This window comes from Rana temporaria, chromosome 9, assembly GCF_905171775.1.
Source record: "Rana temporaria chromosome 9, aRanTem1.1, whole genome shotgun sequence".
NCBI lineage: Eukaryota > Metazoa > Chordata > Amphibia > Anura > Ranidae > Rana > Rana temporaria.
The window spans coordinates 70,865,331-70,878,371 of record NC_053497.1 but is presented as its reverse complement, the minus strand read 5'-3'; the positions used below and the strand labels follow the sequence as shown (position 1 = coordinate 70,878,371).

General features: G+C 41.3%; 1 protein-coding gene across 2 annotated transcripts in view; it reads left to right on the top strand.

Annotated features, from left to right (window-relative positions):
- Window positions 1–13,041, top strand: part of ARHGEF6 (Rac/Cdc42 guanine nucleotide exchange factor 6) — a 174,133-nt gene that overhangs the window by 110,639 nt on the left and 50,453 nt on the right. For both annotated transcript variants that reach the window (XM_040323759.1, XM_040323758.1), the window contains exons 12-15: window positions 3,579–3,725; window positions 6,642–6,728; window positions 9,510–9,588; window positions 12,362–12,504. In XM_040323759.1, the coding sequence (XP_040179693.1) occupies window positions 3,579–3,725; window positions 6,642–6,728; window positions 9,510–9,588; window positions 12,362–12,504 (456 nt within the window). The remainder of the gene's footprint in view (window positions 1–3,578; window positions 3,726–6,641; window positions 6,729–9,509; window positions 9,589–12,361; window positions 12,505–13,041) is intronic.

The following is a 13,041-nucleotide window of genomic DNA, read 5'->3' as shown; positions in this document are numbered from 1 at the left end:
CGCGTACGTTCGTGGATCGTCGGAAATAGCTAATTTGCATGCTCGACGCGGAAAACGACGCAAACTCCACCCAGCGGACACCGAAGTATTGCATCTAAGATCCGCAGGCGTATGAAGCCGTATGCCTGTCGGATCTAACCCAGATGCCATCGTATCTTGGTTTGAGGATTCAAACTAAAGATACGACGCGGGAAATTTGAAAGTACACCGGCGTATCAGTAAATACGCCGGCGTACTCTCTGTGGATCTGCCCCTAAGACTGTGTTGCCATTAAAGTTCATGCCTTTGTAAAGGCAGGTGTCCCAATACTTTTGACAATATAGTGTACATTTTAAGTGGCTTTGTGTCAAGCACTATACGTCATTGTAACTGAATTTCTCTGAACATTTGTGTATAGGGCCAAGACCAAATATGGGTATCAAAGAGTCTTGATGAAAATGAAGAAAAAAAACATGGAATTTGTCTGCATTTTAATGATATCTGTGAAAGACAATGCAGGATGATTGGGCAGTATGCCACCGGAGCCTGGAATATATGCATATTGGCTTGCTCCTATTTCACTCACTTCTCTGCATAGACGACATTGTCTTTCTGGTACCCCCTCCATCTTCTTCTATGCGTCTTTTTACAGTGCGTCATTGCTGGGGACGTAAGCTAGGAGGATTAAAGCCAACTGATTGCTTGCTATAGAGATCTGGTAAAACTGTAACGGCAGAGTAAAAGCACACACCACAACATTAACAATATATGATCTGCAATATTTTATTAATAATACTTACAAGATTGTTTTATCAATTTCCTTACAATTCTACAACAGCTTTAAGCTGGGTACACCCATACAGTTTGTTTTTGTTTTACACTGATCAGCGCTTGCAGCTATTGGCTGCAAATGGTGATCCAATGCTGGTTTTCCAGCATGCTCATTCAACATAAGCCAGTTGTTGACTCGTTGGGCTTCTTTAAATGGACAGCTGTACACACGGCTCAAAATTTAGGCTTTGCTATCTTCTTTCCAATTCATATTTACTCCAAGGGCTTTACTATCTTCCAGTAAACATGGATAATAAAAAAAAAATTCACAATATTACAGTAAGCTAAGAAAAAATAAGAAATGACCAGAAGGCTGTGTATTTAGGTTTTGTGCGGCCCTAGGCCTGACTAAACTCGTGCACCCCCTAATTTAAATATGACCCACTCCTTCCTGTCAAGGCCACACCCCTTGCTGTTTAAGACCTGCCCTGAAAATTTTGAGTGGGGACAGTAGTTCTGAGGGCCTGGGGCGGGAGGGACAATGGAGTCCCTTAATTTGCATAGATTTCCTCTCACTTCCTGTTTGGCTATTGGGCAGGAAGTGAAGGGAACTCTCTGCAATGGGACAGGAATGGTAAAAAAAATTAACTGATTGGGGCTATAACCCTCCCTTACTCTATCCAAAAAAAAAAAAAGCGTTGCCCATAGTTCTACTTTAAGCACACATTTCTGATAATTTTATGGAGAGGACTAAGAAGACATAACCATGCCAATGGTGCAGCAGAAAACATATAGCACAGTGAGGAAGGTTTGTGGTCCAGGATGATGGGACAGTCAAAATGAAAAGACCCCCCCCCCCCCACAGTTGAGGTATGCTGGCCACCCGCATACTGGAAGCAGTGCGGCCGCTTTATGGGATCGCTAGACTAATTTGCCTCTCTGCCCAGTCCGCCCCATAGGACTGGTGCTACACTAACAGTGTAGCGCAAGCCGGCGGGACGCTTTACGTGCTGCCCTAGACTTGGGCTTTGTTGGCCTAGGCCAGCATACAGCGTTGCCAGAAGGTATATTTACTGAAAACTTCAAGCAACCAATTAAATGAGCTTACATATTGGATAATTTGCCTATAATAGGGTGATATAATTGCTTTATTGCAGCTGTACATCGAGTGTCATATTCTCAGTAGCATTGCCATGGGTAGAGATGATTTATGCAGAGCTTGACTTTTAAGTACTTGAATGAATGATGCGATACAACCGCATCTTTTGTATAAATAGCCTGGATTTCTTGTGAATTCTTTCAAGCAATTGATATTGACAAACATGTTTTTTTAGGAAATCCAAGATATCATCACTACCTACTAAAGAGAAATTTGCATTATGGTGATATTAAAAGAATCTTTATCTGTTAAATTATAATTCCACTAATTCCCGATGCCACTGGTTTTCCCTGTGTAATTGGTGGAATGGCCATATATAATTGTCTAGTGAGCAGGATGAGAACGTACTGCCTGTCTGGGTCATTTCTACATTGGAAGCCTTGACAGACTTTGGAAAGTCAGAGACCCATGTTGCAGCTTCTATTCTACCCCTGGCTAGGGAGGCGAGATCACCTTGTACTGTGGGTTCATGCTGTTTCTGGGGCGTTGATACCAACCCCGGTCAGCAGGTGGCAGCAGAGGAGTCATTGTTTTGGATACTTTTCCCTGCAGCCTATCAGGAGGAGTTTCCCTCGCTGTGCATGCTGGGAGAGGGTATTTATGGGGCAGACGCTATTTTCCTGGGTCTTCTCATGTGGCGTCCACCTTTAGGGTAGCCACTCCACGCCCCCCCCCAGCAAATGGCCTTCCAGGCCGGGGTGCCCGTGCAACGCAGAGATCCTGGCTTCGAGACCACGTTGGCCCAGAGCAACTGATCTGCCGCTCAGGGCTCAGTAATCGACTGGGTCCCACATAAGGAGGTCCTGGGCTGTCCGTCCTGTTGGAGGAGGCCGTACGGTGGAGAGTCTGCCTGAGGAGTACCAAGAGAGGCTGGTGTTCCAATAGGGGCCTGACCATCCATCTGGGACCAGAGTAACCGGACACTAAGAGGCTGGATGTTGGTCACCTGTCAGTCGGTACCCTAATTGAAAACTACCTGAAGGAGATCCAGGTGTCAAGTCCAGTCAAGAGGACTCCGGACTATTATTTTCTGCAACCATTGGGAGGGTCTGTGGCAAAGAAGGTGATTCTGGCTGCCAGGCCTGTGTGAGAGGCCTGTCCAGGTGCACTATACCCATTTCGGCTGGAGTGGCGAAGCGAAAGTTTGTCATTGGGAGCAGGACCTGAATCTGCCATTTCCATTTCTACTATTCCTCTACTCTTCACCAAGTTTTATTGTTTTTACACGGCTGGGTAATAAAGAGCACAGAAAAAGACACCTGTCGTGTGGGCATTCCGTTACTACAACTTTTACCGGAGGAACACGAGGTATCTTGCCACCCAAAACAAACCAGCAGCTCTTCTGGGGGTAGTCCTATCTATCCTATCTATCCTATCTATCCTATCTATCTATCTATCTATCTATCTATCTATCTATCTATCTATCTATCTATCTATCTATCCATCCATGCTTGAAAGAGAATGTAAAAACGGCATCGGCTTGGGAATTGCATTGCAATGGTTTCTATCCTGTAGTACTAGAGTTTTAAGCCTTGGGCATTCAGTAGGTCTTTTGGGTCACTGAACATGGCCATAGCCGAGCAGTTCTAGATGATTACAGTTAATAGCAGTCACCATTCTTTGTTACTAATTGATCAATTACAACTGTCTATCTGCCTATGTATTCCAGGCGCAGTGTCAAGACCTACGCAAAAGGAAGCAGCTGGAGTTGCAAATTCTTTCGGAACCCATCCAGTGTTGGGAAGGAGAAGACATTAAAATCCTTGGAAATGTTGTGTATATGTCACAAGTAATGGTACAATGTGGAGCAAATGAGGTATGTGACATTCAGTTGAAGTTTTGGCTTGCTCATTATTAGAGCTTAAAGAGGAGTTCCACCCAAATTTGGAACTTCCTCTTAACCCACTCCTCTCCCCCTTACATGCCACATTTGGCATGTAATTTTTTTGGGGGGGAGTGGGGGCTTCAGCACGAGTGGGACTTCCTGTCCCACTTCCTCCTTCCTGTAGGCGACTAAGCTTAATCGCCTTCAGGAAGTGGCTGCTGTAGGCGATCGCCTAGGACACGTCACAGGTCCTAGGCGATCTCCTGGCCAATTACACGGCGCCGCGCCGCTCGCGCATGCGCAGTGCCGCGCCGCTCGCGCAGTGGGTGCCCGGCCGTAAAGCCGAAAGCTGTCACAGCCGGGTGCCCACACTGAAAATGAAGACGCCGGCCGGGGAGGGGGGGGGGGGGAGAGGAGCGGAGCCCCGGCCGGCGCGTCGCTGGAGCAGGTAAGTGACTGTTTATTAAAAGCCAGCAGCTACACTTTTTGTTGCTGCTGACTTTTAATAAACATACAAATGGCTGGAACTCCCCTTTAATGCTTTCTGCTTTATCTCTCCAATATACTGTATGTATCTGCTTTCCAGCTTTACCCCAGCTCCTTTCTGATGGAAGCACAAAGTAAGGGGGGGTGGACTGTGATGTAAGGGAGGGTGAGGGGGACTTCTGACTTGTGATGCGGGGGGACGTTGGCAGGGATGTTTCCTGGCTGGAAAAAACCCAGTGGGTTTTAAGAGGATTTTTTTCAGCTGTAAATACGCTCCAACTCTGAAAAAAACTGAAAAACACGGCTATTCTGCATTTTCCAGCATTTTTGAGCCATAACCTGTTGTGGGAGTATAGTTTTCCAAAAAAAAAAAAATGAAAAACGCTACTGCAAAAGATGCTACAAAACTCATTCTACTGCTGCAGCTTTCTACAGCTAACGCTACTGACGTTTTTATAAAGCCCAGTGTGCATGAGGCCTTATGTTGATGCATCCCGCAATGAAATTGAGTTTGACAGCCCTGCTTTAAAGCAAGTGTATTGTATATGTTTTTATCATTTTTGTTTAGGACTGAACAATATTTAAACTTTTTTTTTTATTTTGCAGGTAAATAAAATATTGCATATGAATTTTCATGCCAATTGGTGGTGCACTTAAAGGGGTTGTAAAGGTTATTTTTTATTTTCTAAATAGGTTCCTTTAAGCTAGTGCATTGTTGGTTCACTTACTTTTTACTTCAATTTCCCTTCTAAATGTTTTTTTTTCTTTGTCTGAATTTCTCACTTCCTGTTCCTCCTCAGTAAGCTATTCTGGCTGACTAACCCCCAGCCAGAACGGCTCGGATGATGGGGGCAAGCTTACTGAGGAGGAACAGGAAGTGAGAAATTCAGACAAATAGCATTTTTTTTTTTAGAAGGGAAATGGAAGGAAAAAAGGTAAGTGAACCAACAATGCACTAGCTTAAAGGAACCCATTTTGAAAATAAAAAACAAACCTTTACAACCCCTTTAAGTCTGTTCTGTGCCACTGTTGCTGAGTCATATAATACCATGCTATGAATACTGTAATAAGGTCACTTTTTAACATACACATATGAGTACAGTGTCCTCTGAATTAATCAGGAAAGGCACAAATTTCTTCCTGAGCTGGTTACATATAATAAAAAGTAGACATGTGCAATTTGTTCTGTTTCTAATTCGTTTTTTTACGGAAATTCGTGAATTACGAATTTTCGTTTTTACGAATTGTTTATTTACGAATTTTCGCACTTCCGAAAATTTTGAATTTTCGTATTTCCGAAAATTCGAATTTTCGTATTTCCGAAAATTCGAATTTACGAATTTTCGTATTTTCGAAAATTCGGATTTTAGAATTTTCGAAATTCTGAATTTTCGAATTTTTCAATTTTCAAATTTTTCAAATTTCGAATTTTTCAATTTCCGAATTTAAAATTTTCGTATTTCCGAAAAATTCGAAAATTGAAAAATTCGAAATGGGAAAAGTGAAAAAATTCGAAAATTGAAAAATTCAAAAATGGAAAAATTAGAATTTTAGAATTTTTCTAATTTCTCAATTTTCGAATTTTAAAATGTTTCACTTTTCCAATTTGGAATTTTTCAGAAATTTCGAAATTTGGAATTTTTCGAATTTCGAAATTTTGAAATTTCGTATTTCCGAATTTTCGTATTTCCGAATATTTTCGTGTTTCTGAATTTTCGTATTTCGAAATGTCGAAAATTGAAAAATTTGAAAATCGAAAATTCTAAATTTCGAGAAATTCGAAATTCGAAATTGCGAAAAATTCGAAATTCGAAATTGCGAAAAATTCGAAATTTAGAAATTTCAAAAAATTCGAAATTCGAAATTTCGGATTTTAGAATTTTCGAAATTCCGACTTTTCGAATTTTTCAATTTTCCGTTTTTTCAATTTTTTGCTTTTTCGGAAATCCGAAAATTTTACGAATTTACGAAAAAAGCAAAAAAACTAATGAAACAAAAACGGAAATTTTTTTTTTTCGAATTTCCCGAATTTACGAAAAAATAAAAAAACCGAAAATAACATAAACGAAAAATACGATTTTTTTGGCAGTGCACATGTCTACTAAAAAGCACTGTGGATGTTTTAGTTAGACAGTGGCAGTAAAAAAGTAAACCCTAAGTGGTGTTTTTTAATAGAATGCTCTGAAATAAATTTTGCTGTGTTTTTTATTATTATTTTGTAAAATAAATATTGTGTTCATTTAAATGAAGAGGAAAACATAACTGAAACAATTTAGTTTTATAAATTTGATTAGACCGTTACGTTTCCTCAGTAACTGTTGGTGATGCTTTGCTAGTATATGTTTCCATATTCCTGTTTAGAGACTAGCTGCAGGACATGTCTTTTACTGTCAGACTAATTCTTCTTCACTCTTATACTAGGAAAAAGATGAGAGGTATTTCATGCTGTTTCCAAGCGCACTTCTCATGTTGTCTGCTAGTCCTCGAATGAGCGGCTTCATTTATCAGGTAACATAAAAAATGACTTGCCTTCCCTAAATGGGTATTCATGGCCTACACCTATCCTGGTTTCTGAGTCATCATGCCAACTTGAAAAAGTCTATTGGTGACCATGTCAACTTGCCTATAAGCCAACAACTACAATGAGTGACTACTATGCATGGGCCTGGTTTACACTGTATTGTGTGTCATATGACATATACTAGCCAGGATCTGCTTTCCTTAAATAAATTGAATCTTTTTTACTCCTATACTCTCCTGTTTAACTTACTTACCTAGAACCGATATAGTACACCCGCCCCTATTTACCTCCCTGGCTTTTTTAGGCCTCTGGGGTCCCAACAAACCCTACAGTATCTCTATTCAAAATTATACCATCATGAATGACATGATTATGGTGGTGGTGTCATAAATATGGCTGCTCCAGGGAGTGGATGTTGGATGGATTGTATATATGGTTGCTGTGGTTGGTGATGAAGAAGCTTGTGTATATAGCTGATATGTAGTGTATGGCTGCTATGGTGGTAAGAGAACTGTGTATATGGCTGTTGTGGTGTGGTGGGGGGTTATGGAATTGTATATACTGTACTGCTGCTGCTGTGGTGGTGATGTTGGGGGGATGAATAAGGTGGCCTGGACTGTGTATATATGGTTGCTTAGGTGTGGAGGGAAGAAAAGTGTGTCTGTGGCCGCTGTGGTGGTGGTGGTGGTGGCAGAAGGGGGGCCTGGTTCAAATCCCAGCCAGGACACTGTCTGCATGGAGTTTGTGTGCTATCCCTGTGCATGCTTAGGTTTTCTTTGGTTATTCCGGTTTCCCCCAAAACATGCTGGTAGGTTACTTGGCTTCTGTGCGAACTGGCACCAATATGTATGTATGTGTACGTATGCATTTTACATAAGGATGGTAAATTGTTGGTTCCTTGAGGCCAGGGACTGATATGAATGCCAAGTATGTACAGCACTGCTCAAAATTGGCAGCTTTAAATAAATACCTATAATAAAATTAAAAATAAATACAGTATATGCGTGTGAGAGCGGGTGGATGGGAAAACTCTGTACGTTAAAACGCTGTATGCTGAGGTGAAAAATGGAACTGTGTGAAATCCACTTTTCGCCCTTGCTGACTTTTTCAGAATTTTGTATTCTTGTAGAAATTTTGTGAACAAACTGATAAGTTTTTAGGCATGCATCTATTTGATGCCAAGATCAGGGTGCATCCTCTTGGTTGTCAGCTGCAGGCGTGATCTCCCTTATTGCTTTTTAATTTAAAGTGGTTGTAAACCCTTGCATATACTCAGTGAAGTGACTGTCCTCAGGCGATTCACAGAACAAATCTTCCTACATAAGTAGTACTTGTTTATCTGCAGCCATTTCTCATCTACATCCGTTCAAAGTTCAGAATTTATACAGCTTGTTTTAGCTTTCAGAAAACGGGGCAGAGAGCTGAAGTTAACAACTACCCACCGGGAAGGCACACATGGACGTCCTCTCGTTTCAGCGGTTATACCGGAATGATGCCTGCACCCATAGCAAGCCGACGATTCTGAACAAGGCAGAAGTGATCTGAGTGGCTAATAGCCACTCGATCACTTCTGCCAGTGGCAAAGTGGGTCCCACCCCCCTCTTGCTGCCGCCTCTCCCGGGCTCTACGATCACAGAATCCGGGAGCGATGCAGCCAGCGGTGATGACTGCCCTGTACAGAGAGAGAGAAACTGACATTGTTCCCCTCTCTCTGTAACCCTGAAAACCTTGAACGGCAAGCAGTTCGTCATTTACGGTTCCACCCCTTTGTTTACCTGGCCAGCAACGGCCAGGTAAGTAGCCAATCAGAACGATCTGTGTCCGATCAGCTACATGGGAGGCCAGAGGCAAGACCCCAAATCTCTCCATAAAGAGGACCTGTTAGGACCCATGCTATCACAAGGGATGTTGTTCATCCCTTGTGGTAGCAATAAAGTTAGTAAAAAAATAAATGTAAAGCGCCCCTGTCCCACCATGCTTACGCACAAATGCAAACCCATATGTTACTCTTGCACGCATATGTAAACGGCGATCGAACCACACGTGAGGTATCGTCGCAAACGTCAGAGCGAGAGAAATAATTCTAGCACCAGACCTCCTGTCCAACTCTAAACTGGTAACCTGTAAAGGCGTTTAAAGCATCGCCTATTGAGGATTTTAAGCACCGTAGTTTGTCGCCATTCCACGGGCAGACGCAATTTTAAATTGTTACAGGTTATGTATATATTTACTCAGCGTAACATCATCTTACACATTATGCAAACAAATTGTGCTAACTTTAGTGTTTTTTATTTTTTTTTATTATTATTCATGAAAGTGTTTTTTTTTTTTCTGAAAAAATTGTGTTTGAAAAACCACTGCGCAAATACTGTGTGACATACAAATTGCAAAAAAATAGGTGTTGCAAATGCAACACTCACCATTTTATTCTATAGGGTCTCTGCAAAAATAACACTTTAAGTTGTCCAACCTATCCAATTCCTAAACTGCAGTTATATTATTTGTTATTTGTGCACATGTTAAAAACATATTCAGACATATGACTTAACAAGGTTTCATGGAACCAGTCTGCCTCATACTTAAAGTCTGGGTAATGCAAGCTGTGGATAAGTGATGATGGTGATGACCACACATGACACATAATTTACACATCATTTACAAAGAATCAGCATTGGAAATTGAATATGAGAGCCTACAAAACCATAAAATTTCCAGTGCACTTAAGACAGCGATGCATATTTAATGATATGTTTCTTTCTCTTTAAAAGGGGAAATTACCACTAACTGGAATGTCTGTAGTTAGGTTAGAGGAAAGCGACAACATCAGTCATGCTTTTGAGATTGCAGGTGAGTCTTTCCTTTTTGAAATTTGCCTGACTTGCAAGAGTTTTAGAAATAAAGATAATACGCATTTACTAGCCACAGATATGGCTTACTTCAGTTTTTTTGTTTTTGTTTTGGGTAGAGTGGAAAAGCGTTATATTTCTGTATTTTTGTTCAGTTTTATTCTTCGGTTACCCCCATTGGCGTGTTTTTCCTTCATTTCCGGTCCCAGTGGCCCCTCTACAAGAAATGTGTTGATCATTTCTCACCAATAAAAACTTCCCTAGTCTACTAAAAACGTGTTTTGTTTCCATGTCCCTGTTGGAGAGATTTCCCATAACTTCCTGTCCTGTTCCCAGCATGGACACATACCACAATAAAAACATTACCAGCGCTATAGCACTTCTTTGTATCTAAACCAGATGATTAAGTTTTGGCCTTTAACTACTTCAGCCTCGGAAGGATTTACCCACTTAATGACCAGGCCATGTTTTGCGATTCGTCACTGACAATTGTGCAGTCGTGCGACATTGTTCCCAAACGAAATTAATGTCTTTTTTTCCCCCACAAATAGAGCTTTCTTTTGGTGGTATTTGATCACCTCTGTGGTTTTAATTTTTTTGTGCTATAAACACAAAAAGGCTGAGAATTTTGAAAAAAAAAAAAATTATTATTTTCTTTTTGATATTATACATATCCAAAAACAGTCATCAGTTTAGGCCAATATGTATTCTTCTGCATATTTTTGGTTAAAAAAATCGCAATAAGCGTATATTGATTAGTTTGCGGAAAATGTATAGCAACTACAAACTATGGGATAGATTTAGTGTTTTTTTTTTTTTTTTTAACTGGTAATGGCAGCGATCTGCGATTTTTAGTGGGACTGCGACATTGCGGCGGACAAATCTGACCCCAAGTGACACCTTTTGGGGACTGATCAATGTATAAATGACACTGACAGAGAAGGGGTTAACACTAGGGGCGATCAAGGGGTTACCTGTGTTTCCTGGGTGTGTTCTAGCTGTGTGGGGGATGGGCTTGCTGGCACAACAGAGAGATCACCTTTCCTAATCACTAGGAGCAGGAGATCTGCATGTTGTCCCCTATCAGAATGGGGACCCGCCTTGTTTACAGAAGGCAGATCCCTGTTCTGCTTCTCTGTACCGCGATCATGGGTGGCCAGCGGACATCGAGTCTGCCAGACCCGCAGGCACGCGCCCACTGTATCTCATGCACAGACCAATGTACAGATATGTCGGTTTGCGTAGCCGAGCCACCTTGACGCAGAATATATGCAGAAAGGCGTTCGGCAAGTGGTTAAAGCTGAACTCCAGCCTTACCCTCCATCTTGCACATGCTCCTATCCTGTGCTGAAAATGCTTAATCTGATTTCACTGCACAGTATGTATTAGAAACTTCAGCAACTCACATGGAACCCACCTCATCTCCCTGCTGGAGGACATCCAGCATCATCTAGATCTTTCTTCCCAAGCCTTTCGCTTCCTCACCCAACCCTATCCTTCACTGGATTTAAGTTCTTGCAATCATTAAGGCTCAGAATTACATGCTGGCTTTACAACAGCTTTCAGAAGGCATGTACAATACCCTGCCGACCCCTCTCACCAGACACTATCTACCTGCATTGTGTAGAGAAGCACAAAGGCCTACTGATTTCACTGGGTCTATAATAAGGCATGGAATGAAAACTGAAAGAAAGGTTTTATTCATTTCATTACCATGTTGATTAGAGGAAGGGGAGGAGGAATCATGGAAGACAACTGCAAATTCTGGATTTACCCTTACCTTCATTCCTGGTGACATTGGTAATTGTGACAATCAAAAAGGCAAAAAAAAACCTTTCAGAGGTTCTATTCCCACATCAGAAAAAAGTTTTGCCTTTATTTATACTTTAAAGTCATTGTTAAAGCTGGATACCTAGCGGTCATACTAATCTATAATTCATGAATGTAAAAATACTTACCGTATAAGCCGGCCCGAGTATAAGCCGAGGTACCTAATTTTACCACAAAAATCTGGGAAAACTTATTGACTTGAGTATAAGCCGAGGGTGAGAATGCAGCAGCTACTAAAAGCGGAAAAGAGGGTCAACAATGCCCATTTGCACACCTCACTGTGCCCATCGTCACTGTGCCCATTGTCACTGTGCCCGTTGTCAGTGTACCTGAAATTGACAGACTGCGGGCTTCCATTCATTGTTTAAAACTTGCGGTCTCTCCTCCTGGTCCCTTCCGTGATGGGCGTTTCTCTGCAGACACAGTTCCGCCTATCACGGACATTCTCTCATCCTCGGACTCAGTTTCCCAGCAGACACTGTGTTCAGTGTTCTGCCAATCACGGACGTCCTCTTGTCCGAGGATGAAAAGGCATCCGTGATTGGCGGAACACTGAACACAGTGTCTGCTGGGATGGGTGAGTATAAGAAAACGTTTATGATGGGCGTTTCTCAGCAGACACAGTTCCGCCTATCACAGAAGGGACCAGGAGGAGACCGCGAGTTTTGAACGATGGACGCCCACAGCCTCTCAATAATTTTAGGTACACTGACTCGAGTATAAGCCAACGGGGGCATTTTCAACCCCCAAAAAAAGGACTGAAAATCTCGGCTTATACTAGAGTATATACAGTAATTTTTTTTTTATTATTATTTAGTAGATTGTGTTTTTGTATATCTGCTTGAAATTCAGATTTTATCAAGCTTTAAAAAAAGGAAAGCTAGTGTCACTTTTTTTCTTTTATGTGTCCTAAAATGTTTTTTTTTTTTTTTTTTGCAATGCAGGACATATGATAGAGCGTATTGTGGTCCACTGCAGCAGTAGTCAGGACTGTCAAGAATGGCTAGATCATCTCTACCGTCTAACTAAAACGCCTACTTCACATGCGTCTTTATGTAAAACACCGTCATGGGGTACAACCCACTCTGTAAGTTATACATTATTTTCTTGCTAGTATTATTGGCTTCCAAAGATTATTAAAGCAAGACTGTGATTTGCTGATGTAGGATAAAGCAACAGGTTCACTTTAATTCTGGCCCCAGCAACAGCATAAATGCTGCCGTTCAGCATCTAGGATAGAAGAAAATGAATGAGAATAAATGTCATTTCCCAAATAAAAACTACATATACTGTAAATTCATTTGTTCGAGAAAATATTTTCATCATGCTTTTAAAGTTTCCTGTCAAAAACAAATGCCAGTTTGACATAACTAACAATTAGAAAATTATACAAATGTTTCTAAAAAGAAAGATTTAATAGTGTATGGCCAGCTTTACTCTTCGACTTTCAATGGGACAGATTGGCTGCTTGGGCACACAGAATCCTTTGCTCTGTATAAACTCTTGCGTGGGGTTACCTCTCTATAATCCTGGCAGCTGGGAAGCAAAGGGAAAGCATTTGCAGTTTGTAGGGTTGGCATTAATGTGAACCTGTTGATTTTGCTCAGTCTATAAGCTTTGAAAA